At 37.7% G+C, this 26,148-nt stretch overlaps 3 protein-coding genes across 11 annotated transcripts in view; 1 reads left to right on the top strand and 2 right to left on the bottom strand.

Moving 5' to 3' along the window:
• Positions 1 to 2,986: 2,986 nt before the first annotated feature.
• On the bottom strand, positions 2,987 to 5,529 carry LOC311079401 (uncharacterized protein). Its single transcript, XM_084108797.1, has 3 exons — positions 5,447 to 5,529; positions 5,151 to 5,327; positions 2,987 to 5,057 (listed from the first exon to the last, which is right to left on the bottom strand). The coding sequence occupies exons 1-3, from the start codon at positions 5,526 to 5,528 to the stop codon at positions 4,843 to 4,845; spliced, it is 474 nt and encodes a 157-aa protein (XP_083964923.1). The 5' UTR covers position 5,529; the 3' UTR covers positions 2,987 to 4,842.
• A 151-nt stretch (positions 5,530 to 5,680) lies between these two features.
• Positions 5,681 to 11,081, bottom strand: LOC311079950 (uncharacterized protein; the record flags this gene model as incomplete). Its single annotated transcript, XM_084109676.1, has 10 exons — positions 11,028 to 11,081; positions 9,607 to 10,084; positions 9,235 to 9,327; positions 8,698 to 9,075; positions 8,034 to 8,135; positions 7,403 to 7,635; positions 6,590 to 6,768; positions 6,414 to 6,507; positions 5,966 to 6,310; positions 5,681 to 5,719 (listed from the first exon to the last, which is right to left on the bottom strand). The coding sequence occupies exons 2-10, from the start codon at positions 9,872 to 9,874 to the stop codon at positions 5,681 to 5,683; spliced, it is 1,731 nt and encodes a 576-aa protein (XP_083965802.1). The 5' UTR covers positions 9,875 to 10,084; positions 11,028 to 11,081.
• A 3,451-nt stretch (positions 11,082 to 14,532) lies between these two features.
• The window catches only part of LOC311079383 (protein NLRC3-like), a 34,495-nt gene continuing 22,879 nt past the window's right edge, over positions 14,533 to 26,148 (top strand). For 2 of the 9 annotated variants that reach the window (XM_084108761.1, XM_084108758.1), the window contains exons 1-5: positions 14,533 to 14,775; positions 19,942 to 20,013; positions 20,461 to 20,577; positions 20,764 to 20,880; positions 21,133 to 21,246. In XM_084108761.1, coding sequence (XP_083964887.1) covers positions 19,964 to 20,013; positions 20,461 to 20,577; positions 20,764 to 20,880; positions 21,133 to 21,246 — 398 coding nt within the window. In that variant the 5' untranslated portion in view covers positions 14,533 to 14,775; positions 19,942 to 19,963. Of the gene's footprint in view, positions 14,776 to 16,954; positions 17,019 to 19,707; positions 20,014 to 20,460; positions 20,578 to 20,763; positions 20,881 to 21,132; positions 21,247 to 26,148 lie in introns of all 9 variants that reach the window. The other 7 variants (XM_084108759.1, XM_084108756.1, XM_084108757.1 and 4 more) reach the window with 6 other exon arrangements.

Below are 26,148 nucleotides of genomic sequence, written 5' to 3'. Positions count from 1 at the left end.
TATATATATATATATATATATATATATACTTTTACTTTTAATGTTATTATTTCAGGCTATAGGGACCAGGGAAGTTGGGTTTCTTTGTTGTTTATTTATGTTTATAACTATAACGCTATCTTTTCAACATTTATTTAAATGTTATCATGGTATTAATTTATTTATTTTAATATTGTTTCGGTTTTATTATCGGTGAAATATTACAGTATGCTGTAATACCATAGACTGTGTGTAATACAGAACATTACGAGACGCATTCAAAGGCCATATCCCACAATGCAATGCGGGAATTCATTCACAAAATCGGACAGCGATCAGCTGATATAATCATTGTTTTTGTCACCAACAACAACGTTGCTCAGCTTTGCTGCTCCAGTAAGTTATGCACCTTTTTTTCTTTTTTTTTATCAGCTGAAGACTCCGGAAGTGACGTTGTATGTACCGTTCGGCGGATAAGAAGATAAAAAATACACAATGTTCGTAATATTATGTTTTTGTCTAACGTTGTATTTGTGGATTCAAACAATAAAGATAATAATAAAATACAGTTTTATGTATTTGTATGTATTGTACACACGTGCTCGGTTGGCCGGCGGCGGCAGACAGCAGAAACGCAGAAACACAGGAGTCGAACATGTCCACCCACCCAGCCCGGAAAACTACAAGTGCACACACTTTGTAACAGCTTCTGTGACGAGTCTCTATTGGGAGTTGTAGTTTTTAAGTATATTGGTATATTTCTCATACTTATAAGTTATAAGTGTAAAATTTTGGATACACCCTGCCTGAGGTTTATTGGGATGGGAAACACACTGGTTTCCTCAGATTTTAAAAATTGAATCGTTAAATAGGTGAAAATAGCTGCTTCTTTTTTTTTTTTTACCATATTTGACAGTTCTTACAGTGGGTAAACTTTGGTGACCATACCTACATGACAGCATAGGTCCAGAGCTTTTTATAACTGCTGGTCTTATGTTTTTATCACCTTCTGTTGCTAAATGACAAGCCTTTAAAGATGGACTGGGTTCAAGGTTTAGTATTTAAAGCAGGAGTAATGTATCCTCTTTAGACATGTTACTCTCCTGGTTGAGACCTTTCCAACAATGTGTTAGTCCTCTGACAACTTTTTAATTATTACATATCATGGTTTGCAGGGCAGCGTGCCTGTTCCCACAGCCCTGTGTTGCCAGAGCCCTATATTCCAACAGCCCTTTATTCCCACAGCCCTATATTACCACAGCCTTATGTTCCCACAGTTATGTTCCTACTGTATGTTCTATCATTTCCAAGGTTTTTTTTCTTTAACCTTAATCCAATAACCTAACCTTAACAGCCCTATGTTCCATCATTTCCAAGGTTTTTTTTCTTTAACCCTAACCCTAATTCTAACCATAACCCTAACCTGACCCTAACAGCCATATGTTCCATCATTTCCAAGGTTTTTTTCTTTAACCCTAACCCTAATCCTAACCATAACCCTAACAGCCATATGTTCCATCATTTCCAAGGTTTTTTTCTTTAACCCTAACCCTAATCCTAACCATAACCCTAACAGCACTATGTTCCATCATTTCCAAGTTTTTTTTCTTTAACCCTAACCCTAATTCTAACCATAACCCTAACCTGACCCTAACAGCCATATGTTCCATCATTTCCAGGGTTTTTTCTTTAACCCTAACCCTAATTCTAACCATATACTAACCTGACCCTAACAGCACTATGTTCCATCATTTCCAGGGTTTTTTCTTTAACCCTAACCCTAATTCTAACCATATACTAACCTGACCCTAACAGCACTATGTTCCATCATTTCCAGGGTTTTTTCTTTAACCCTAACCATAACCCTAACCTGACCCTAACAGCCTTATGTTCCATCATTTCCAAGGTTTTTTTCTTTAACCCTAACCCTAATTCTAACCATAACCCTAACAGCACTTTGTTCCATCATTGCCAAGGTTTTTTGATTTACTGTGAGTGTTTGTTCTAAATGATAACACCTAATTTCAACACAGGCCTTCCAGTCAAAGGTATTGTCCATATACACACCAAAGTGCCAATAGGAGCAGCGCTGATGGATTGGTTCATCGTTTATGACCTCTGATATCTGACCCATGTCATGACTCCTTCATCAGCTTGTTTTTGGTTGAATGAGATATGAGTTGTGTCTGTGTGCAGTAGGCTGAGGAAGAAGTGTGCTAAAAATGCCAAAACACATGTTGTATATGTACACTAACCCCTAAATTGTTACTATTTCAAAAAAGTAATTAATTTAAAACAACTAATAATGCAGTGTGATTTTAAATCAAACTAAGTCCCACATGTGTGGAAACATAAATGTGTGAAAAAAAGTTTTCTTTTTTTCTTTAGTTTCTGCTATAAACATTCATCAACTACAAAATTTGAAAATGGGCTTTTTGGAATGCATGAAAAAAAAAATATATATATATGTAAGAGGGGCTGTGGAACATAAGAGGAAGCTCTCTTGTAAATGGGTTCAACGTAGTAATGCATGCATAAATGGACATATGGGACTTGACTTCTTTTATTATCTGAGGTCATCTCGTGTAACACATGAGTCATGCTCTCTTCATCTGCACACACTTTTTCTGCGCACATCCCTTTTTTTTTACACACTAACTGCGCATGTCAGCGCGCCAATTCTCCATAGAGTCTATACGTAATCATAACGTAAACAGCAACACACATGAACAGCAAATCACATTACCCAATTTACATACAAAATAAATCTCAAAATAGTTGTTTTGTTTGTTTTTCACAACAGTACAAGTAAAAACAAATGCAAATTAGTCAAACAAGCCATTAGGCTGTATTTCTAAACACTCAATTGTAGGTTTTGTATAGTATTTATAACCCAAATCAAAGTGCTTTGGTCAGGAAATGTAGTTATTAAAGTAAATCTTAATTCAACAACATTTTCCTATTAAACATCCAAAATCAGAAAAAAATGATTTATGTGTCTATAATAACCACTATAGGGTCCATAATTAAGTCACATTTTCAAATTTTGTTTCAGTTTTTGCATTTGTTGAACCTCTATGTAGTTTCACTGCACATGAGAAGTAGCTGAACAAGTCCTGTCAAGGATGCTTTAAGAGACCATCTGTAGCAGGAGCTGATGCAATAGTCCAAATTCAGAAAAAAAATGGGTTTGTGTGTCCATGTAAAACTGTCTGAAAACTCAGATTAGCCACAGCAGATGACATCAGTGGAATTATGTTTATTATTATTATTACAATACACATATTTACACGTGAACATATGGAAATTTAACATGAATAAGGACATGTTCCACCTTCCTGCAAAATTTTTGTTCTACCATAAACAGAAGAGGACTATTGGAAAAACAGTTAGTTAAATTAATTTCAGTTTCTATAACTACATTCAATATTATTGTTGTAATGTCACATGTAGATATAATGACCATTATTCATAATGGTATGCTTGACCATTATTCAAGCATATCTAACTTACAAACAGTATTTCCTCCATGTTTATTTGACCGTGGTGGCTCCCCACGGCAACATTTCTGCTCCTCAGAAATAGGGCTGCATTGTTAGAGTGCATATCGGAGAATAGCGCTGACACATGCTTCACACCGCGAGCGGGCACAGGAGGAAATAAAGAGACGCTGTCCGGATGATAAGCCAGTTGAGATTGTGTGTGTACGTCCTTGAGAACCTATAACTTGCGTTGTCAAAAAACTAAAAAGGAAACACTGACAAATATAATGGCGCTTTTCCACTGCTAGTACGGTACGTTTTGGTTCGATTCGGCCCGGTACAGTTCGGCTCGCTTTGCTTTTCCACTGCGTAGTACGACTGTGATCGACACGGCGCGTTTCGAGTTCAGTTTAGCTCAGTTGCTTTTCCACTGCACTAGTAGCTCTTTAAGGACCGCGCCGCCTCTACCGATGATGTCACCGTAAACGCGACACATTACAAACGCACAACCATAGACAGTAAAAGAAATGGACACAGCGACCCCATTGGATTCAACAGAGACACGGGCTGTTTCTCAATTCCAAGAACGCAGAGAACGGACTTGTGTTCTCGTGGAGACCGGTCTTGCCAAGCTTCCTTGGAAGAACGAACTCGGAACCGGCCGCAATGACTTCTGGGACACCAGGCGAGTACTAGCTCAAGTCTGCATTCGATGCATCCTCGGTATCAAGAACACATCCGGGTTCTTTCATGCGTCCTCTGTACTTGCGTTCTTGAGAATTGGGTCTGAACTTCGACGGTTAATGATGACGTAAAACGAGAACACAAGGACGCAAGATCGCTGAAGAACGCATACTGAGAAACACCCAAAGGGTACCTTCAAAATAATACAAATCCCTGCCCCCCTGCGCACAACACAGGATCATTGAAGCCTATCGAGGGGATTATATTCTTGATTTCGGCATGTGGATGTTTATAACTGCAAGACGGAACAACGTGTTTCAAATGAGACGGATGGCAGCAAAACAAAATACTGCTAAATAAAGTAAGTAGTTTAAAATAGCGGTGGCTGTTACTGGCTATTTTAATGGTGTCTCGTGTTGCAAATACAGTGACTCTGGTAGTGACGATTCTTTCTGACCAACCAGTGATCTGCAGTGTGTTCACGTCATGTTTAGTACCAGTTTGGCACGCTTGGAACCTCAACAGACCAGGTACCATTTAAAGCGAGCCGTACTGTCCCGTTCCATGCAGTGAAAATGTGCCACAAGCGTCCTGTACTGAACCGATCCGTACCGTTATCTGCAGTGGAAATGCGTCAAAGCGCACCGTAGAAAACTGAACCGTACCGTACTATGCAGTGGAAAAGCGCCATAAGAAATCAAGACAAAGGAGCTCCTCTAAATCCGTCGTCTGACAGTTCAGAATCACTGTCGTATCCATCCCAATCATTCTGGAAGTCCACACTTGTTCCAGTCAAAACTTGAGCATAACAGTCTCTTGCATGCTTCATCATTCTGGTGACTTCTTGCTTTTTTCTCAAAGTTAAGCTGAGGAAACCCTTAACCCCTTCTTCATTTAGAGCCCACAGCTCACCTTATGGGAGTAAAACAAAAAATTATCAAAAAATAAAAAATACAATGTACAGTATAGTATTACACCTTTACAACACATTACTTAAATACGTACTTTTCAGTGCCTCACTGAAAAGCTGGCATGACATCTCCTTGAGTGTGTCTGCACGAGTGGAAAGAGATTTCCAATGCTTTGCCATCTCAGAAAGGACAATCTTCTTCTCCTCCTCAAGCCTCCTTATTGCCATCACAACATCAAATGCCTTCCTCTTGGTTTTCAAATCTACAGTGTCTGGGATACAGTTGTGGAACATAAGTCAATTGTGTTTCTGAGACAATTTGGGAAAAGGAATACATTTTTTTTGCTACTATGCATATCGTACAAAATTGTCAACAGATTTCTGTACATACCACCATGTGAAAGTTGCCATGGCCAAACTGTCTCGTCAGAGAGAATGATGTCAAAGACGATTCTTTCTGTATCTGGAACCATACTGTTGTATTTTTCAACAACAGAGCTAAGAATGGCCTTCTCCTCTCTAATTTTGCGCCGAATCCGGGCCCGACCTTTGCTGCCATCGGTGTCTTTGTAAAGGCGCTGGGACCTTCTTTTAATGCTGGCCACTAGCACCTCCATTCGACTGGTCACCGCATCAAGATCGGCATTCTGTTGGGATGTTGTTGCTGAGAAGAAAAGAAGTGTAAACATTTCACTTACATTATTATGGCAGTAACTTAAATGAGCTAAGTCTCAATGTAACACTGAATGTCATAACGATTATCCTTATTTGTAAAAAAAAATCTCCTTGAGGAAGGACAGGTGAGTCTCAAAAATAATTTCATATGTCTTTGCGTGTATAAGAAGTATGGGTAACAGGTGTTCTTTGCAGGTGTTCAGGGACAGTCAATGACATAGTAATGTTTTCTTACCTCGCATTTAAAATCATGGGCTTTGGCATGAAACACTGAGAGGAACGGTTTCATGCCAAGAAGGTGCTGGAGCTCCGGGCAGCTTTTTGCCACTTTGTTGAGGTAGGGCCAATATTTGCAGGTCACATCCATGGCAAAAAAGCTTATTGGCTTATTTGCCAGCTTGTTCTGCAGGTAGAGGGGATAAGCAAAGATTTCCCCCCTAAACATGTTGAGAGCACCGAGAAAAACTCCATGACGACAGACCGCAAGCTCAAGTCCCTCCTCATCAATTTTACTTGAGGATCTTGAGGATGTTTCCCTGGCAGCTGACCACTCCCCTCCACAGACACCTCTTCCAGAGACCTACAACATGGAAAAAGGTTGATATAGTCAGGACTCACCCAAGCAATGTCCATTGTAAAATGTTATTGGTAGTGTTTTTAGAAATATTATACAACAAGTTTACATGGTTGGTGGTCGAATGGATGTAATCCACAAATCTCTCTACTTCTTCATCTTTTGCAATGAAGATGTCTTTAAACAAGGCTTGTTCTTCAGATCTAAATGAAAGAAAGGTACACATTGAACTTCAATATGACACAGCAAACACAACACTGCAAATTACACACATTTCGTAAGTACCTTGCTGCATTCTTAAAGCGGTAGTGCTTGCGATTTCCATCCACAGAAACAGCAAGCATGTCTGGGGTGCATGCAGGACAGACAAAATAATCCTCTCTGCAGATCTTTTCCACCTCAAATCTAACAGCCTCCCACTCCAAAAAGCTTTTTCTGAAGCTGTCTGCTGTGATCTTCCCAGTCTGTTTCAGAAGAGTAAAACATGTCAACATAATTCACAGTATTTTATCAAAACATGATGCTCAACATTGATACATTTAAATTTTTTTTTTACTATTTTCATTGCTTCTCCTGGTGGATATTAAAAAAGTGAACTTGCATTGAAGAAAAAAGTGAGGGAAATAAAATTATGTCCAGTGCACGCTGTTGTACAAATGCATAAACTATATAGACTAAAAGCATTGGGACACCTGGGGCCTTATTACAGAAACGTCCTAACTCTGTTAAATCATAACAACCATCCATCTATCAACTAAAGTTAATAAGGTCAAAGGTGATGTCAAATCCTCCAGCATCGAGCCTCCACAGGCAGCCGCTCAGCCCAGTGCATCATGGGAAATCTTTTGGCTCTTTGTATGTCATGGACAGAAAACATCATGACCAAAGTTTGGTTTTCGATTTTTAACTGAATGGTACTTTCTACAAAGACTTTGGATCTTAGATAATGTTCTATCAATGTATCGAGTATAGCTAAATTACTGATTTGATATTATCAACATGCTCCAATTACAATAATCAATGTGTTCATAATTGTCATTCTGCGATTCACGTCAATACTAGTACTAGTTGTTAGTGATTCCCACCACTAATACTCACACGGCCAAAGCGGACAGTTCGTTGATCAAGCATTCTTAAAAACGCTTGGCAGGACAGTCCTGGTGCTGCCATCTTCAACTCTTCATATGAACAAAACACATCTGTAGCGTACACTGTGGAAAAGTGAAGGGTAGCCGGCCAGTAGTCATTGCGGACCAAGTCATCCACTCCAGCACTCCAAGTGGCTTTGCATGCCTCACATTTCATCTCAGGCATACTGAGATCATATCTTCCTGGAAAAATAAAGAACACATTGTATTATGCATAAATCTGACAAATGCACTGGGAACTAAAGGGTCCCCCCCGCATGTCCCGACACAAAAGACTGCAGTGCGTGACAGGTTTTGAAAGCTCTATGCAGGACTGGCCGGGATGAGACAGGTGTATTTGCTGGTGCGGGAGGAACAGATAATTCACTGCAGGGGTTTAAGCAGCCTACTGACAGTGTTGTTTATTTGTTATTTGTACTGTTCTATTGTTGAAGCTTGAAATTGAAAGCATGACAGAAGAAGAGGTCACCACTGGGCTACTTCAGATGTTTGTGAATATCTAAATAAACTTTGCCCAGAATGTGATATGGACGCTACAGCCACTTGATCTGAATGTTCCCTCAAGTTCATTTTATTCTTACCATTCATTGTAACCACAGCAACAACTTTTCCTGTGTTGACACTCAACGATCCCGTAGCACAACTACATATTTTCTCGGGCATCTCCAATGGCAAAATACACACTGAAAGACACATCATATGCAGGGATTAAAGACATGTATCATCCTATGTACTAACTGGGAAGTATTCTATTATCATAAAACAAAAAATCAATGATTTGAAAAGCAAAAAGATAGAAGGTCATTACTTGTGTTTCAGAGAAAGTACTCAAAAGATTCCTATGAAGCCTATTATACTGTGAAGTTATTTAAATAAACTGAGAATGAGACTAGGGCTGAGCATTATAACTGTGCTTTTTTTGACAGATAAAGCGATTACCATTTCCAATATGATTTTTGAATGTGAATGATTCAGTTCAATATTCCAAATGTCTCTTTAATCTCCGACTTAAGTTCACCAATCAGAATTGTTATACCCTTCACGCACTACACACACCCACCAACCAGAAGTGGCACAGTCAAGGAGGATGAAGTGAATATAAAAGTCAAATGTCACAAATGTACCTATGCATGATTATTTGCAGATTAATATCATTAGGCAGTTGCGTTGGATCATATTGCAATTACAATTGCAAAAATTGTGCAGCGCTAAATGGTACACACAAAAAAAAGAAATACAGCTTACCACACTGGGAAAGAGCCCTCTCCACGACACAGGTTGTTGGAGGCAATGGCTGAAAGAATCCAGCTATTGTTGCATCCCTGTTGTGGAACACGTGGTTTCGGTGTATACTGACATCACAATCAGCACAGAAGAAGGGTTGTGGTCGGCAGTCACGACAACGGACAGAAGCTGGACTGCCACATTGTTGGCAGATCTGAGTTGTTGCATTTTGTTGTGCAACCATGGTATTCACCAGACAGGGTCTCTCCTTCTCCCACATGTCTGAGAGGAGACTTTTTCGAGTAGACCAGTCTGAGGAAGCTCGTGGTGGTGCTGGTGCCGTTTCCTGATCATCCAAGTCATCACCCTGTGAGTGGTTTAGCTCTTCAAGGAAAGTCTCTGTTAAAATAGTACATCATATTTAAAATCCATTTTCTACACCATCAAAGCGTGCAACATGTATGCTGTCAATTATTCTGTTGCAAAAATATGTTATTTACATTTTAATTATTAGAATCTATAAACAATAAACTAATAGAGACAAAATAAAGGACATACCAACAGTGTTATGTGGACAGTAGTTAGTTATCTCAATGCTGCTGTCCAACATTCTAGTATGAGCACCTGTCTTACGACTGTAGCGGTGACTAGCTGTAGCAGAAAATAAAACCCAAATCAACCTTACACCATTACAATTCCATAGATTCTGACAAGCTCATTTTATTTCACAGAATGATACAAATTTTTATTGGCCCAATGTCGTTGTCTATACCACTTTGGATGAGTATGTAATAAAATATCATACAAGACACATGACACATTCATGTATTCAATCCCAGTGGTAAAACAATCTATATCTCCGTTTTAGATATATGTGGAAAACCACAGGAATTCTCATTTAAGTAATATGACTGAAAAAAGAAAACTGACCCGTTTTATTTCGAGATGATCTTGGTTTGTCATAGACAACATTTCCATCACTGTCTCTCTTCAGCCACCTGACAGATTGATGGCTAGTAGATGGTGGAGCCTTCTGGACAGGTTGATGGCTGGTGGATGGTGTTGCCTCCTGCTCTCCCTGCATCTTATTGATGAAACCTTCCAAGTTCTGGAGTTCATAATTTAATTTAGAATGACCAACAAGCTCATCAAGCTCCTTAAGGACCTGATCGACATCAGAATCATTTGATTCACTCATGGTGAACAAGGACAAACAAGACAACACACTGACAACACAACAATAAAAGGAAGGGGAGGGGTGTCTAGGGGAAGAGCAAAAGAGCAAGAACAACAGAGAAACAGAGAGACGGACAACAATTAACTAGACAAATGTGGCTCTTAAAAGTGCCTTTGTTTTTGCTTTGTAATGAAGCTGGAGTTAAAGTAAATGATGAAGGGACTAGGGGACCTGTTGAGAAGGGGAAGAATATAAATTCAAATTTGAAGATCAGGCTACATACTACTACATAAATACTGAATAACTAAAAGGTTTAATAATTTGAGAAAATGTTGATCTCTAGTTTGCCCATGCCTTGTGATGTGATGGGGTGTGGGTGCTTATAGTAAATATTAGGCCAGAATAGACTAATCTTGACACTGAAGGCTGGCTGATATTGATACCAACCATTCAAAATGCCATTTTGGCTGATAACCAATACCATTTTATGATCTGTTTATGTTATTAATTATACTTTTGTACAAGGAAACACATTTTTTTAACTGGATCACTTCCTTTTCCCTGTGATTATTTTAATCAAAAACTTCCCTCAGCAGCCATAGTAGTTTAGAAAACTAGCTTTAATTAACACAAATTTATTTTTTTAATGTGCTTTTTTTATTTTGATGTCCATGCTTTCATTAGCACAGTTATAAGTTACACTACTATGTGTATAAATGGGCACAGAACAGGGGGCAAAGAGCAACACAACCGCAAGAATCCCAACGCAGACATACATTACAGCTAACACTTCAGTTAAGTTACAGTATGTCTCATTATGCCTACCTAATTAATCACATTTAACACAATTAATTATTAAATAACTAGCAAATGGCTATTAGCTGGTTTTCTGTAGCAATCTTTATATTCCCCTTTGATCGTAGTCGTACCTTAAGTTAACGTTAAATGATTGTATGCGACAAAAATTAACTTGAATTTAATTAGCTAACGTTAACTTTGCTAGCCTGCACATTTGGTGCAGAAAGCTAATGTCTTATTCTATCATAATCGTCCTAAGAAATGGCCACCTTACAAAACTAAAGTTTCTAAACAAAACTTATTGTTCTGATTCAACAGTTTTTGATGTGTAAATGTAAAAATGATAGACCCATGTATATTAATGTACCGTACTTACCGAGAGGAAAATCGCAATGAACTTTGGGATAACCCGGTGACGTCAGCGTAATTGTTTTAAAGGACTTAATAATAAACAAAAAACTATATAAATAAACTGATTAATTGAACACAATCGTAGCATATTATATTTATTAAAATAAAAAAAATCGGATAAAAATCTGTTATCCAGCATGCTTTAGTTATTGTTTGTGCATATTGTTTTATTTCATGTTGAAAAGTTGTGATGAGCCACAATGTAGTAGTTATGAATTTGTAGTACTGTTAAAAATGGATGATTTATTTCGGTGTTTTATTATATAATTTTGCGTTTTGGGGTGAGACTGTAAAACAGACCAATCTGCCAACCGTTCTTCATTCTGAACATTTACAATGTTGGATAATTTTTGCGGGCTAATTTAATACTGAAAATCTTATATTCCCCTATGATCGTACCTTAAGTTACATGATTGTTTGCGACAAAAAATAACTTGAATTTAATTAGCTAACGTTAACTTTGCTAGCCTGCACATTTGGTGCAGAAAACTGTATGTTTATAATGTCTTATTCTATCATAATCGTCCTAAGAAATGGCCACCTTACAAAACTAAAGTTTCTAAACACAACTTATTGTCCTGATTCAACAGTTTTAGATGTGTAAATGTAAGAATAATAGATCCATGTATATTAATGTACCGTACTTACCGAGAGGAAAATCGCAATGAACTTTGGGATAACCCGGTGACGTCAGCGTAATTGTTTTAAAGGACTTAATAATAAACAAAAAAATGTATAAATAAACTGATTAATTGAACACAATCGTAGCATATTATATTTATTAAAATAAAATAAAAAATCCGATAAAAATCTGTTATCCAGCATGCTTTAGTTAAAGGAGTAAACTCACCGCTGAATGCGGTTGCACTTGCACACCATGTGCGTTGTTAAACTCACCGCTGATGAACGCGCTAAACCTTTGACATCAGATTGCGAGGGTTTTTAAACATCAAAAACCAGTTGGAGAGCCAGATAAAAATGATCGGGGGTCCGCCATTTGACTCGTCCTGGCATAATTTAGATCGATCGTTAAATTGAGTGTTGTTAAACTCACCGCTGAATGCGGTTGCACACCATGTGCGTTGTTAAACTCACCACTGATGAACGCGCTAAACCTTTGCTATCAGATTGCGAGGGTTTTAAAACATCAAAAACCAGTTGGAGAGCCAGATAAAAATTATCTGGGGGCTGCCATTTGACTCGCCCTGGCATAGATCGTTTTTTTGTAGCCTATTCATTTTTATTTTTGTAGTATAGTCTTGTTGTAATGGCCGACAACATGTTGTGGTGTGCTTACCCAAGACGTCAAATTTCAACGTTGAACGTCCCCGGTTCAATCTATAGGACTACCCTGCTCGTTGAAAAATGACGCCAAGGGTATACCCAGTGCGTTAAAAAATGACGCCAGGGTTCCTGGACCATGCGTCAGACATTTGACGTGTAGGGAGTGAGACTGTGGCATAGCTGTTAAAAGCACTGTAAAATATCTTGGCATAGAAATAACTAAAGATAAAAATAGATGTGCAACAAACTTTAATCCGATTATTGCTAAAACAAAGAGAAAACTGAATTGCTGCTTCAAAGGGATCTATCTATTAAAGGAAGAGTTTTGCTCACTAAGGCCGAGGGACTTTCACGTCTCTCGTATGCGGCTCAATCTCTCTATGTTGATAAGTCCACATGTAAATTGATTGATAGAGATCTGACAGATTTTGTCTGGAAAAATAAAAACCACTATATGAAGAAATCGGTTATTCTAAACAATAATAACAAAGGTGGCTTAAATTTGATTGATTTTAGCTCTTTAAATTATACTTTTAAAATAAATTGGCTTCATCGTTATTTGAAAAATCAAGACTCCATCTGGAATATCTTCCCACAACAAGCTTTTTCACATATTGGGGGTATAAGATTTTTATTAATGTGCAATTACAACATATCTAAAATTCCCATCAAACTTTCAAATTTCCACCAACAGGTACTTTTGGCACGGGCTTTAATATATAAACACAATTTCACCCCCCCCATAAATTCTTTATTTGAAATAATCAAAATATTTTATACAAAAATAGATCTTTTTTGATAAATGGTTTAATAACGGCTTACTTTTAGTACGTCAGCTATTTAACAACCAAGGCTTTTTAATGACTTACACTGAATTTCTTTCTGAATACAATATGCCAGTGACCCCAAAGAGTTTGCCATAGTTATGGGAGCAATACCAACAATCTGTACTCTCTTAAAAAACTGTTTTCACTCTATAATTACTACTTTTCCTGAGCCAACTGAAACTCCAATATAAAATATGTTTTTCAGGAAAAAAAGATAGAAATAATAAAGTTAGATCCCTTTTTCTCCTGCAATCTCTTATTGGAGTAATTAATTAACAAATTTCAATTGGAAAAAGATTTGGTCCTTACAACAGAAATATTTTCTAACTAATAAAGTAAAAGAAGTGTCCTTTAAAATAATAAATAAATTCTACCCTGTTAAATATTTTATGATTAAATATAAAAATAATATTGACACAAGATGCTCATTTTTCCAAGTTCACACAGAAACTGTTTATCATTTATTTTGGTCATGTTTCTGAACAACTATGGAAAACTATGGAAATATTTATTAAAGATAATATCCAGCAAGATATATCAGTAACCTTTAAAGACATTATTTTTGGATACTGAGTCTGACCCCAATAAAAAAAAGCTTGTTTTGTTATTAATTTATTTAATTTTATTGGCAAATTTTACATTCATAAATGTAAATTCACCAATAACAAACCAATTTTTATTGTTTTTTTTAAAATAATTTAAAATGTACCTTAACATTATTTCATCCTCAGTAAATAAGAAAAACAGTAAATATTTTAAATTGTAATGACTTTAATTTGTGTACACTAAATGATATATAAGATGTCTTACCCTCATGATTCCTTTTTTCTTCTTCTTCATTTTTCTTTATTTTTATTGGTCTTGGTTATGCACTGCTATTATGTATGTTCAGATGACATTGTACATATTATTATATTTTGTATTGACATTTTTGTAATTCTGATACAAATTTGTGGCATGTTTGTCATCTCTGTATTGTTTGCAAGCATAAAAAAAAGAAAAAAGAAGCGCTCGGAGGTGGCGTCTACTGGGTCCTAATGTCCTAACTCCTACAGTAGGATAAATGTAACTTTTCCATATTAGCTGAATGTTACCTGTTGCTCGTGTAGTTTGAAGACTCGCGGCGAACTGCTGTAGATCCGCTGCAAAGGAAACTCCGCCTATGACGTCACCTCCGCCAAATGCTTACTTCCGCCAATTTTTTTTAAATAATATATTTTTTTGTATTATTATTTTTTAGTGGCAATGGTGTATAAGTGTATTGATATTTATTATAATATTTATAATAATAATAATAATTTACATTTATCAGAGAGGGGCACAATACATTTACACAATAAGGGGCAAAAGGGGCTTAGTGAAAGTGAAAGTGAAAGTACATTCCAGTGTGTTTTATTTACAAGCGCCATTTTACACCCGGGTAACGGTTTAAGAATCTTTAAATGAGAACAACGGATCATAGTATCAAGTGATGTTTGTATATGTAAGTTTGCTTTAACGTGCTGTTGATGGAGAACTCGAGCCTCGAGGTGTTTAATAACTTTATATTCAGAGCAAGTGTTCCGGTGTGGCGCATGAAAATTAACTTACTTCCTCACTAACGTAAGTAACCATGAAATATTAAAGTACATTACACATGAAATTCTTAATATGCAGTTTTTTTTTTTAACTTATCAATTATTGGACATAGACATATAGCCTAGACCCTGTATGTTAGAATACACTTTTACACGTTTTATGTAGGTCTAATTTTCGTTTTCATTAGGCTACTAAAAAACAAACTTTTCTCTTTAACCTCTGTAGAGTTTGTTTCAAACTTTTTTGTGCTGTGTTTCTTAAACTTTGATATCGTTTTCTGTGTAAATGAATGTCAATTACAAAGAGTGCTGTTGTTACAATCTCCCTTTATGTAACGTCATTTTTATTGAAAATTTAATACCAATAAATACATTTATTGGTTTACATAAAAATCAATAGGAAACATTTTAAAATACTTGGACCTGTGTATACTGTATTAGTCAGTTTCACAGATGTATTAAATGTGGGTTTACAGTAAACTGTCCCATCTGCACGGCTGGACTGGCCATTGGGCATACCGGGCATTTTCCCGGTGGGCCGACGTGCTTTGTGGGCCGATCCATCTCATAAATACATATTTTTTATTATTATTATTATTTTATTTTTTTTAACGGCCCATAAAATGTGTACATCGACGGCCCGTTCGTTTTGTTTTGTTTTGCTTAATTGGCGGCGCTGGGTTTGTGCCGGTGTAATGCATTGGTCAAAAAAAGTCAGTGTTAGTTTTTTTTTCCTGACAGACCAGCCCATGAAACACGCAGATCAGCGGCCCATTGGCTCTTTCCTTGATTGACACTGGGCTGGCCCAATCACAACTTTAAACGAGTGAGCGAGCGTGCAGCATTGTCAGTGTGTATCTGTCAAAATACACTCACCTAAAGGATTATTAGGAACACCTGTTCAATTTCTCATTAATGCAATTATCTAATCAACCAATCACATGGCAGTTGCTTCAATGCATTTAGGGGTGTGGTCCTGGTCAAGACAATCTCCTGAACTCCAAACTGAATGTCAGAATGGGAAAGAAAGGTGATTTAAGCAATTTTGAGCGTGGCATGGTTGTTGGTGCCAGACGGGCCGGTCTGAGTATTTCACAATCTGCTCAGTTACTGGGATTTTCACGCACAACCATTTCTAGGGTTTACAAAGAATGGTGTGAAAAGGGAAAAACATCCAGTATGCGGCAGTCCTGTGGGCGAAAATGCCTTGTTGATGCTAGAGGTCAGAGGAGAATGGGCCGACTGATTCAAGCTGATAGAAGAGCAACTTTGACTGAAATAACCACTCGTTACAACCGAGGTATGCAGCAAAGCATTTGTGAAGCCACAACACGCACAACCTTGAGGCGGATGGGCTACAACAGCAGAAGACCCCACCGGGTACCACTCATCTCCACTACAAATAGGAAAAAGAGGCTACAATTTGCACGAGTTCACCAAAATTGGACAGCTGAAGACTGGAAAAACGTTGCCTGGTCTGATGAGTCTCGATTTCTGTTGAGACATTCAGATGGTAGAGTCAGAATTTGGCGTAAACAGAATGAGAACATGGATCCATCATGCCTTGTTACCACTGTGCAGGCTGGTGGTGGTGGTGTAATGGTGTGGGGGATGTTTTCTTGGCACACTTTAGGCCCCTTAGTGCCAATTGGGCATCGTTTAAATGCCACGGTCTACCTGAGCATTGTTTCTGACCATGTCCATCCCTTTATGACCACCATGTACCCATCCTCTGATGGCTACTTCCAGCAGGATAATGCACCATGTCACAAAGCTCGAATCATTTCAAATTGGTTTCTTGAACATGACAATGAGTTCACTGTACTAAAATGGCCCCCACAGTCACCAGATCTCAACCCAATAGAGCATCTTTGGGATGTGGTGGAACGGGAGCTTCGTGCCCTGGATGTGCATCCCACAAATCTCCATCAACTGCAAGATGCTATCCTATCAATATGGGCCAACATTTCTAAAGAATGCTTTCAGCACCTTGTTGAATCAATGCCACGTAGAATTAAGGCAGTTCTGAAGGCGAAAGGGGGTCAAACACAGTATTAGTATGGTGTTCCTAATAATCCTTTAGGTGAGTGTAGATGGAGAAGAAACGCAAGGAATGTGCAGATAAATAGCGTGAAAAAAATAGAACCAGGCCCTTAAAGCAGACGATTTATGTGTCAAAATATATGTTTTCTGACCTTCATCAGCTCCAGCGGCAGATGATGATAGTGAGGAGGATCAGGAGAGAGATGAGAGAGTGTAGAGTCCGCGGTAAGCAGAACTACTTTCAAAACACTTAGGCTCTGTCATGAGTGTAGGAACCCATAACCCAGTTACAGATAATTTCCACATCTGCATAGTTGACGATTACCGCAATTCACTAGAAATTTAATGAGAGGCGTTTGTAAAACATGTTTTCCGCCAAAATAAAAGCTTGATGCAGTTTGCGTCAAAATAAAAGATCATGTGCTTATCTCTTTCAAGTATAGAAATTGGTACAAAACTAATTATGAAAGTTTCCTTTATTTTTTAGTGCATTTGTTTTACAAAATATGGCTAGGACAGTAATAATACTGTCATTGGATTAATATTATAACTATGTAGTAGGTGTAATGTAAATAGACACTGTAACTAAAAGAGGTTTGATTTTTTCTTTGTTTAATTTGCACACTGAATATGGGTTGGAGCTTTTAATTTTGAACTCTCAAAGTGCACCAGATTGATGAATTTAAAGGTGCTGTATGTAGCTTTTCTACCAAAACGAATCCTTGTTTTATTGCCTGTGTGTGAAAGGGTTGTAATCTCACATTAAAATGATCCACGTTGCGGGTTTTGCTATTACCTCTGAAAGCAAGTATTCTTATTTTTATGTGAAGGTCCTGGGTCGGATTTACCGCCAGTGACGTCACCTGCATGCGCGCTCCCGAGCCTCTCGACTCGTCTAGCCTACTGACTTTGCACTCAACAGCGACGACACTGCAACTTATGACATGGACTTATGACTTATGCAACTTATGACATGGACTTATGACTTATGCAACCTAAGAAACGACCTGCGCCCAGCAAAACACAGACTCCAACACAAACTCCACATATTGATAAAAATCAAACAAAAAAGTTTTTTCTGCTGAAGCTCGTATTAAAGGCCAGACGTGAATCGGATGAACTTCGGGTAAAAAACACGGATCAACATCGGCAGGGCATTTGAATCATGGAGAAACCTTATCTACAAACCTAGAATGTACATTTCCTGAAGAAAATGTGAAGTGGTGCTTGCAGTGGCAAAATTCGGCACGGTTGATAGGGTTCCATACTTATCATGGTACGAGCATGGAGCATTAGTTCAACGTCAAGCTGATAAAAGTAGCCTATTATTGTAACGTTACAGTGGGAGTTTACCTGAGTTTACAGCATGTTGTGTGATGCTTTCTCTGGTGTGTTGCGTCTCAGTCAGGGCCGGGTTTCCCGATAACGATGTATCTTAGTTCTTAAGAGCGCTTTCTACATGCAAGATTACGAACGCTCGCAGCAATTCCACGAGCGTTTCCCAAAAATGAACTTAACATGAACGCACGAGAACGCGCTCTACGTGCTACTTAAGAGTCGCTGTCCATTCGTGAAGTTCTGAAACATAACCTTATATTGAATCGTATTCTGAACGTTTAACCTAATAATTGTCATCTGTTATGGATTAGCAATCAAGACAAGTCTATATAAAGCACCTACAGGCGGAGGCACTGACAAAATGGCTGAAAAAAAAACCGTAAAAAAAAAAAGATGTAATTTTTAACAGATTTAAAGGATTTGTTTTATTTATTTTTTGTTCATTCATTTCATTTTGATTAAAATTATTAAATTAAATTATTTCAATTTTTTTGTTTTGTTTTCTGACCTTTTTAATTATTTAATTTATACATTAATTTAACCAACAACAAAAAAGAGTAATAAAGTGTACAATAAAGTACAATCAAAACCTTATATTATAATCACATACATTTGAATAAAGTTAAAGGTGTAATCTGCCGGTTGTCCTGCAGGTGTCCTCATAAATCTGTCTTCTTATGATGAACTTGAGGATGTACGATTACTCCAGAGCACTCGTAGATCTACGAAGATTTTCAAGTGCTACTTAAGCTACGATGCTTTTGGGAAACAGACCGTAATATTAAGATCAGTCGTACGATCGTTTTACTACATACAGCACCTTTAACATTAAAATGCACAAAATTTCCTCACGGGGGGCATGCCCCCGAACCCCCCTAGAAGACCCGAGGTCCACCCACCACAGAAACACTTGTATTGCTATGCCAGAGCCGCTTATAGCTTGTTTTAGGATTCATCACTGTGGTGTTACACCTGGCTCAAAGATGTAACATAAAGGGAGACGACACGGCGGAATCACATTTTAACATAATATTTATTACAACAAAACACAATGATACATAATTGGAGCATGGCTCTGGCAAACTGCTCGAGCAACAAAAGAGCAGCCGTGCCAACAAACTCTCGCACCAGGTTTAAATAACAGCCAAGACAAGCATCAGGTGTACTCCAATCACGCCTCAATCACAGAACCTGCCAATGAAAAGAAAGAAACCAAAACACCCAAACCAACACAATCCTAACAGTGGAGTATAGTTCAACTGTATTAATAAATGTCAAATTTTTACTTATTTCATCTGATAACTCTCACTCGTTCCTATACTCACTCATTACATGGCATTAGTGGTTTTAATGAATAGGAGTTGGTATGCATATAATTAAGGGTGTGCAAAGATGGTGGTGTTTATGATCATATAGTGGGCCGGTCTGGGCCAAAATGCCAGGGACGATTTTTTGTCCCAGTCCAGCCCTGCCCATTTGTACAATATTTGAGGCTTCAGTGGAAGAGCATTAAACTCTAGTGTTACAAACTTCCCAGTCTGTTCAGCCGAGATATTTCTGTTTTAAACACACACAGATGAAATACTGGAGCAAACGCTACATATCTGACTGAAGAAGAGAATCTGCTGATTCAGATGATGCCAGTTCTGAACATTTATTTACATGATTGAAAATCACATTAAATGTTGATAATTATTGATTAGAAATCTGATTTGTTTGGTCTTCATAAACACACTGAAGAAAATGTCAAATGAAATGTATTGTATTTGAGTGTGTGTGAATGAGTGTTTCTGATCTCTTACTCGAGCAGCTCCATGAAGACTGAATGAATCATGGACGACACACACACATTCAGACATGGAGATTCTTCTCCAGGATTCAGGTACTTCAATCTTCATATGATCTTAATGTTATAGAAGACTCATTTTCTGCACATAACAGGGTGTTGTGTGTGTTTGCCAGGGTTGGTATAGTGATCTGTTGTCTCTATCATATTCTGGTGCCGGGATATACAGTAGTTGGAGACACTCAGGGTCTTTAAACACTGTCCAAAGACACACAGATACAGTAGACAGCTAGATGATATATGACATTATCCTTGGACAGTCTCATCTCTCTCAACATACATTTATTTGTATGCATGTTTATGTCGTTAAATGTAACTTTGCATAATTTTCCTGTACAGCACTTTGGTCAACTTTGGTTGTTGTAAAGTGCTTAACAAATAAAGTTGGTATGGTATGGTATACGATCTTAGACAATCTTCTCATGTGGGATTTATTTTCATGTTAAATCAGCCAAGTTGATTCTTGTCTCTATTCTGTTAAAGTCAGTTTAAGGGTGAAAGATCAATCTCACCGGAGTCCAGCTGTGTGTCCATGAAGAGTGAGGCGTCTATGGAGCAGCCAATAGCATTTAAGGGAAAACACTCATCAACTGATCTGAGGTACAACATTTGATAGATAGATAGATAGATAGATAGATAGATAGATAGATAGATAGATAGATAGATAGATAGATAGATAGATAGATAGCTAGTCTATATAAAGTTTATCTACATGTAAAATTAGCAATATGAATTCTTGTCTATTATGTCATATCTGTTATTTTTAAATTGTCTGTTCTATTGAAGCCAAAGTTGCAGACAGAAATCAAACCCACCGGAGTCCAGCTGTGTGTCCATGAGGAGTGACGTGTCTATGGAGCATCCAATAACATTTAAAGAAAAACACACACCAACAGATCTGAGGTACAACATTTTTGTCTAGAGAGACTAGATCAATTCTTCCCAGATCTTCTCTGGATCCCCGAACACAACCACGACACATTTTCTTATGTCTCCCTCATATAAAACACCTGTTTCAGCTCATCAGCTCATTAGTAGAGACTGCAAGACCTGAATAGACAGATGGATGAATAAATGTAGATAAACCTCATATAGAGACCAATCTATCCATGTAAAATGAACTATATATATATTCTTGTCTGTATTCTGTTGAAGTGGATTCCCCCAGCAGAGATCACAGGCTCCAGAGTCCAGCTGTGTGTCCATGAAGAGTGACCGGTCTATGGACAACATGACATTTAAGAGAAGACAAAAATCAACTCAAATGAGGTACAACATTTCTGTCTAGACAGACTCATCCTGATAGTAACTCACTGTACTCAGACTATCCATTATTAATAACAGATAAAGTAAATGGTAACTAGCAACACTTTTAACGCCAGTTAACTTCTTGTTTATTGAAGTATTGTTACAAGTGCTATAACACTCATGCAGTCTTGCTGTTGGTCTGAATATCAGCATGATTTTTAGGGGTGGTTATAAATATAGATTTTCTTATGCATTACATTCTTCATTTGAACAATCTGAAGATCATTTACCAAGATTGATCTTTTAATCTATTATTTTTCAGTTGATTAATCAAACTTGATTAGAGAATAAAACTTTACTAAAAGTTCAGTAATTGCAGTATGTTACTTTTGTTACTTTTTATAAAACAGAGCGTACGCTTTCAACTTCATTCAATTTAATCACAAATTACAAATACTGTCACGCTGGTTGATGAAGCAGACAGACGAAGCTCGATTCCTAACGCTAACAAAGATAATGTACACAAGCAACAGTGTGTTTTAACATAGACATGAACAATAACCGACCAAGGACAGAACTGAACGGGAGAATATATATACAGGGTAAATGAGGGAACTGCTGTAACTCGACACAGGTGGATGAAGGTGAACTAATCAGGGAAAAACAAGAACAGATGCAGAGAAGACGAACATAATTGTGACAAACACGTTTTGCCGCTCTTTAATGTGGCATGACAGATTCTTTATTGTTAGTTATAGCATGAATGAACCATGAACACAATAATATATGTTGAAATATAAAGTACAACCATGGAGAGATTAAACAGCTTGTGAACCAAGTAACATTACATTTAACTCAGAAAAGTTATACAATGGTCATACAGTAATTCATTAGTAAGCTAGAAAGAACACTAGAGAGTTATGTTCTTAACCTATTAGGGATGTTGTTTGTTTTTGAGCTTCTTAGTTTCAATTAAATATAGGTTTATTATTTACAGGTTAACTAGTTTACAAAAAGGCATACTTGTAACAGGACAACTGCAAATTTTCCCCAACAATAGTTATAAGCATGATTGGATGATATAAAGATGTGACAACTGCTTTAACCCTCTGAGGTCGGCAAACGCGCCGGCGCGTTTTGTTGGATTTTCTCCACATTGTAGCAATATAAACTTAAATTACTCCGCCATTTATGGTCATACAGAAAAAAGAAATATAAAAAAAGAATCTGTGATATTTCTACTTTTGAATGTGTCCACTTACAATCAAATCAAAACATTGTGCTTTTGTAAAATAAAGAAAATAAACAGGGTGTGCGTTCTGCCTCTCCGCGACGGTGAACTTTTTTTCTTGAGCACATCTATAAACTGAAACAAAACTCAGCGAATACTTGTTACACATTTATGAGCCATATACCTTTATACACATTTAAGTGTGTACTTTTAAATGATCGGATTCAAACTGAAAACAAATATTCTCTGTTTAAGTAATTTGTATAAAACCAACAAGATGTCCAGCTTCTCAAACGCTTCCTAATTATTTTTAATTTGACCATGCCCACTCGCGCAAAAGATATTCACATGCAAATCTCCACATGGAACGCGATCGCGCTCATTAAGTTACCTCAAAAACAAAACACCAAAACACTTCACAAGTCTCTGCTTTTCGTCGAGTTTGACGGCACCGTGAGCTTACATTGGATTTACCTCAGAAGAAGAAGAACGCGATTTGAAGACAAGAAAGATGTAAGGTAAGAAATTCTTACATATTAGTTTGTTGTTTGATATTTATCATTTCGACTGCTCGATCCTTAAGCATTAGACGATCTGCAAATCCGTCGATCTGGGCTTTGTTTATAAAACAATCATCGTCGAAATGCAGGGAACAAACAGTCTTACACAACTCTGTTTATGCTCAGGAAAACAAACTCCATCCACGGGTCCCTTAATGCTGGGTTCTTTGGGAATCTGTGCAGGGTTGTCTTGCCCTGGCAACCAAAAACACACTTCTTTGGTGACATTGACTTCCCAAAAGCCGGGCAGGGCGCTTTGATGGCGTACTGCTTTCACTCTCTTGCTCTGGTCTACGAGTGCTCGCGCGCCCGCGATCTTACCGGAGAAGTGCCCTTAGGACCCGTATAAGGAAATTCCGCTACATCTGACGTCACACATGCCCATACTCGAAAAAAACTTTCCGAAACTTGTGACAAACCGGAAGGACAATTTTTGGGACAGAAATACTCCTTCAAAAGTACAATTTAATTTTTGAAACTTTGTCCATGTTTAGCATGGGAATCCAACTCTTTAACAGTGTAAAAAACTCAGTATGCATGAAATAGCATTTCACCCCCCCTTTAATATTTAGACCCGTGTTTACTGTTACTGTGTTTGTGGATATCTGCTCAAACGTATATAGCCTATGTATATGGTAACCATAATGTTTTATATTTGAGCGTGATCGCGTTTGAATGTATCATATTTTGGATCGTGATCGCGTTTTAATGTATCATATTTTGGATCGCGATCGCGTTTGAAAAGCAAAACGCACAAAAAAATATATTGACCAAACGGCTTCATGTTTTTACTATTATTTCATTTCATATCATCATAACGAATGGAAACATTTGAAGTAACATGATAATCAATATATTTTTCTCTAGCTTAGTTGTTACTGAAATCTTTTGGAAGATTTAGGCTGCTATATAGGTTATTGTTATTATTATTTTATCCAGCACTGCGCATAGCCTATGCCTACAAGGCACAACAAACCTGGTGTTCATTATATTATATATTGTTGGAAACATTTCTCTCTGTGTGTGTGTGTGTATTCTGTGAATTTTAAAAAGCAATTTTAACCAGAAAAAAAAAAAAAAAAAAAATTCCCAAAATCGTGCAGGCCTTTCTCTTGATATCAGTATGTTCACTTTTTTTTTTTTTCAGGGCCCAGATGCCACTGAGTCCTGCTGACTTCAACATTCACATGAGTCTCTGTACATGAACATGGTAAAGTGAAAATCAAACACCTTGGAAATGAAAGGTATGTACAATGTTTTTAGGAATGGCACAAAGGTCTCTGTCTTTGGATCATTGTTTTCAATAAGTGCTTTTTTGTAATTTGTTGTGTATCTTTGGATTATGCTGTGTTGTAAATAAATCCAAACAATTTAAAAGCCATTCTTTTTTAAATCTACTCATTATTTGTGCAAGGTTGCTCAGAATGACAGGGCCTGATAGCTCCTAATAGAGCCGTTAGGGGAGGGTCTTTGTCTTTCTCAGGTGTGAAAACAATACATATTAATGACCTCCCGCATAAAGCTTTCTCACACAAAACACGTTGTAAAAATTTTAAATCAATATATTGTCTTATCTGAATGAGCAGTCAGGGTGATTTTCACATAGTTTTGGAGCAAATATTCTAGGCTACGTGATACAATTTTCAAAAGTCTTGTGAAGAAATAATCAGTATGGGTTTCATGGCCTTATTTCAGTAAGAATTTTTTTTTGTATTTTCACAAACCACGCATAAATGTCATTATCTCAAAACTACAAACTTTTACATACATGCTGCTGATATATTATTGTAGCAGAGTTTGTGCTGAATACAGTGTAATCAGACTTTAGCCATGAAAATGTCACAAGTAACAGAAATAACCACAAATGTCAGAGCATGTCAGAACACCTCCAGGGCCCAGAAAACAGCTCAGACCCCAGAGGGTTAAACTATTAGGGATGTATTCATTATTTAATGCACGTCATTATCTGTTTGTTATATTGTTAAATAAAAGGTTCAATAATTGCAAATAATTAGTTTGTGTCAAAGTGTCACAGTAGCCGCGTTTCCACTGTCGGGCCAGGGCCGGGCCAGGGCTTTAAACGGGCCGTGCCGGGCTAATAGCCTCGGGCCAATAGCACCGGGCCTGCGTTTCCACTGTCGGGCCAGAAGCTCCACAGCACTTCACTAAAACACTCCTCTCTGGAACAACGTCACACTAACCCATCATTTCACCAACAAATGGAAGTTTTATCAGAAAACTAATCAGAAATCACTGGAAATAGCGTTGAAAACAAACATGATAAAAGCGTCCGTTTGCTGGCATTTTTGTTGTTTACTTGAATATTTAAAACCTAAGCATCGATGCCACCAAAAATACGATCTGAGGAGCTGTAGCACTTTCTCGACTCCCATACAGATATTTTCAGTCAGAGAAACAGAGGAAGCTCCCGAAAAAAAAGTTGCTTTATTTTATCATAGTTCTCCAAGGTCAGTATAAAGAGATGAGACGTAGGCAGGCTACTGACAGATAAAATAAAAACATGACTGTGATAGCCTTTATGATTGGTCTGGTTTCTTCAAGCGTTCACTATGTTTTTTTTACTATGCGTATATTCAAGCATTTACTATGTTTACTATGGTAATGGTTAGCGTGCATAGTCTTTTGCATCACAAACAGAAGGAATTCAAACATGAACACGAGTTAAATTATTTTAAAAGTCTTTAATGCTGACAGAATCATCTGGCGCTGCCGTCTCCCGAACTCAGGTGAACTCCGCCTCTGGTGAACTCCGCCTCTGTTCGTAACCACTCCTCTAGCCCGAGCTGGCCCGCTTTGGCCCAAGGTATTCGACAGGCCAGAAATCCTGGCCGTTGGCCCCGAGTAAGCCCCGATCAAGCCCCGGAAGTGACAGTGGAAACGCGTCTGGCCCTGGCACGCACTAGCACGGCCCGGCCCTGGCCCGACAGTGGAAACGCGGCTAATGATGAAGCGGGTCACATTTCTTTTTCTATTAAAAAGAGTTCATTATTGTTACCATCAATGTTTGAAAGACTTTCAGAGCCTCTCAACTCTTTCAGGAAGTTCAGGAGCTGCAGGTTATGTGAATTAATTAAACCGGCCTTGTGTCATCTACAAAATTCAGATTTAATT

The sequence above is a fragment of the Abramis brama genome (assembly GCF_963993115.1).
Source record: "Abramis brama genome assembly, chromosome: 3".
NCBI lineage: Eukaryota > Metazoa > Chordata > Actinopteri > Cypriniformes > Leuciscidae > Abramis > Abramis brama.
The sequence above is the reverse complement of the archived record's forward strand: the minus strand, read 5'-3'. Positions and strand labels throughout refer to the sequence as shown.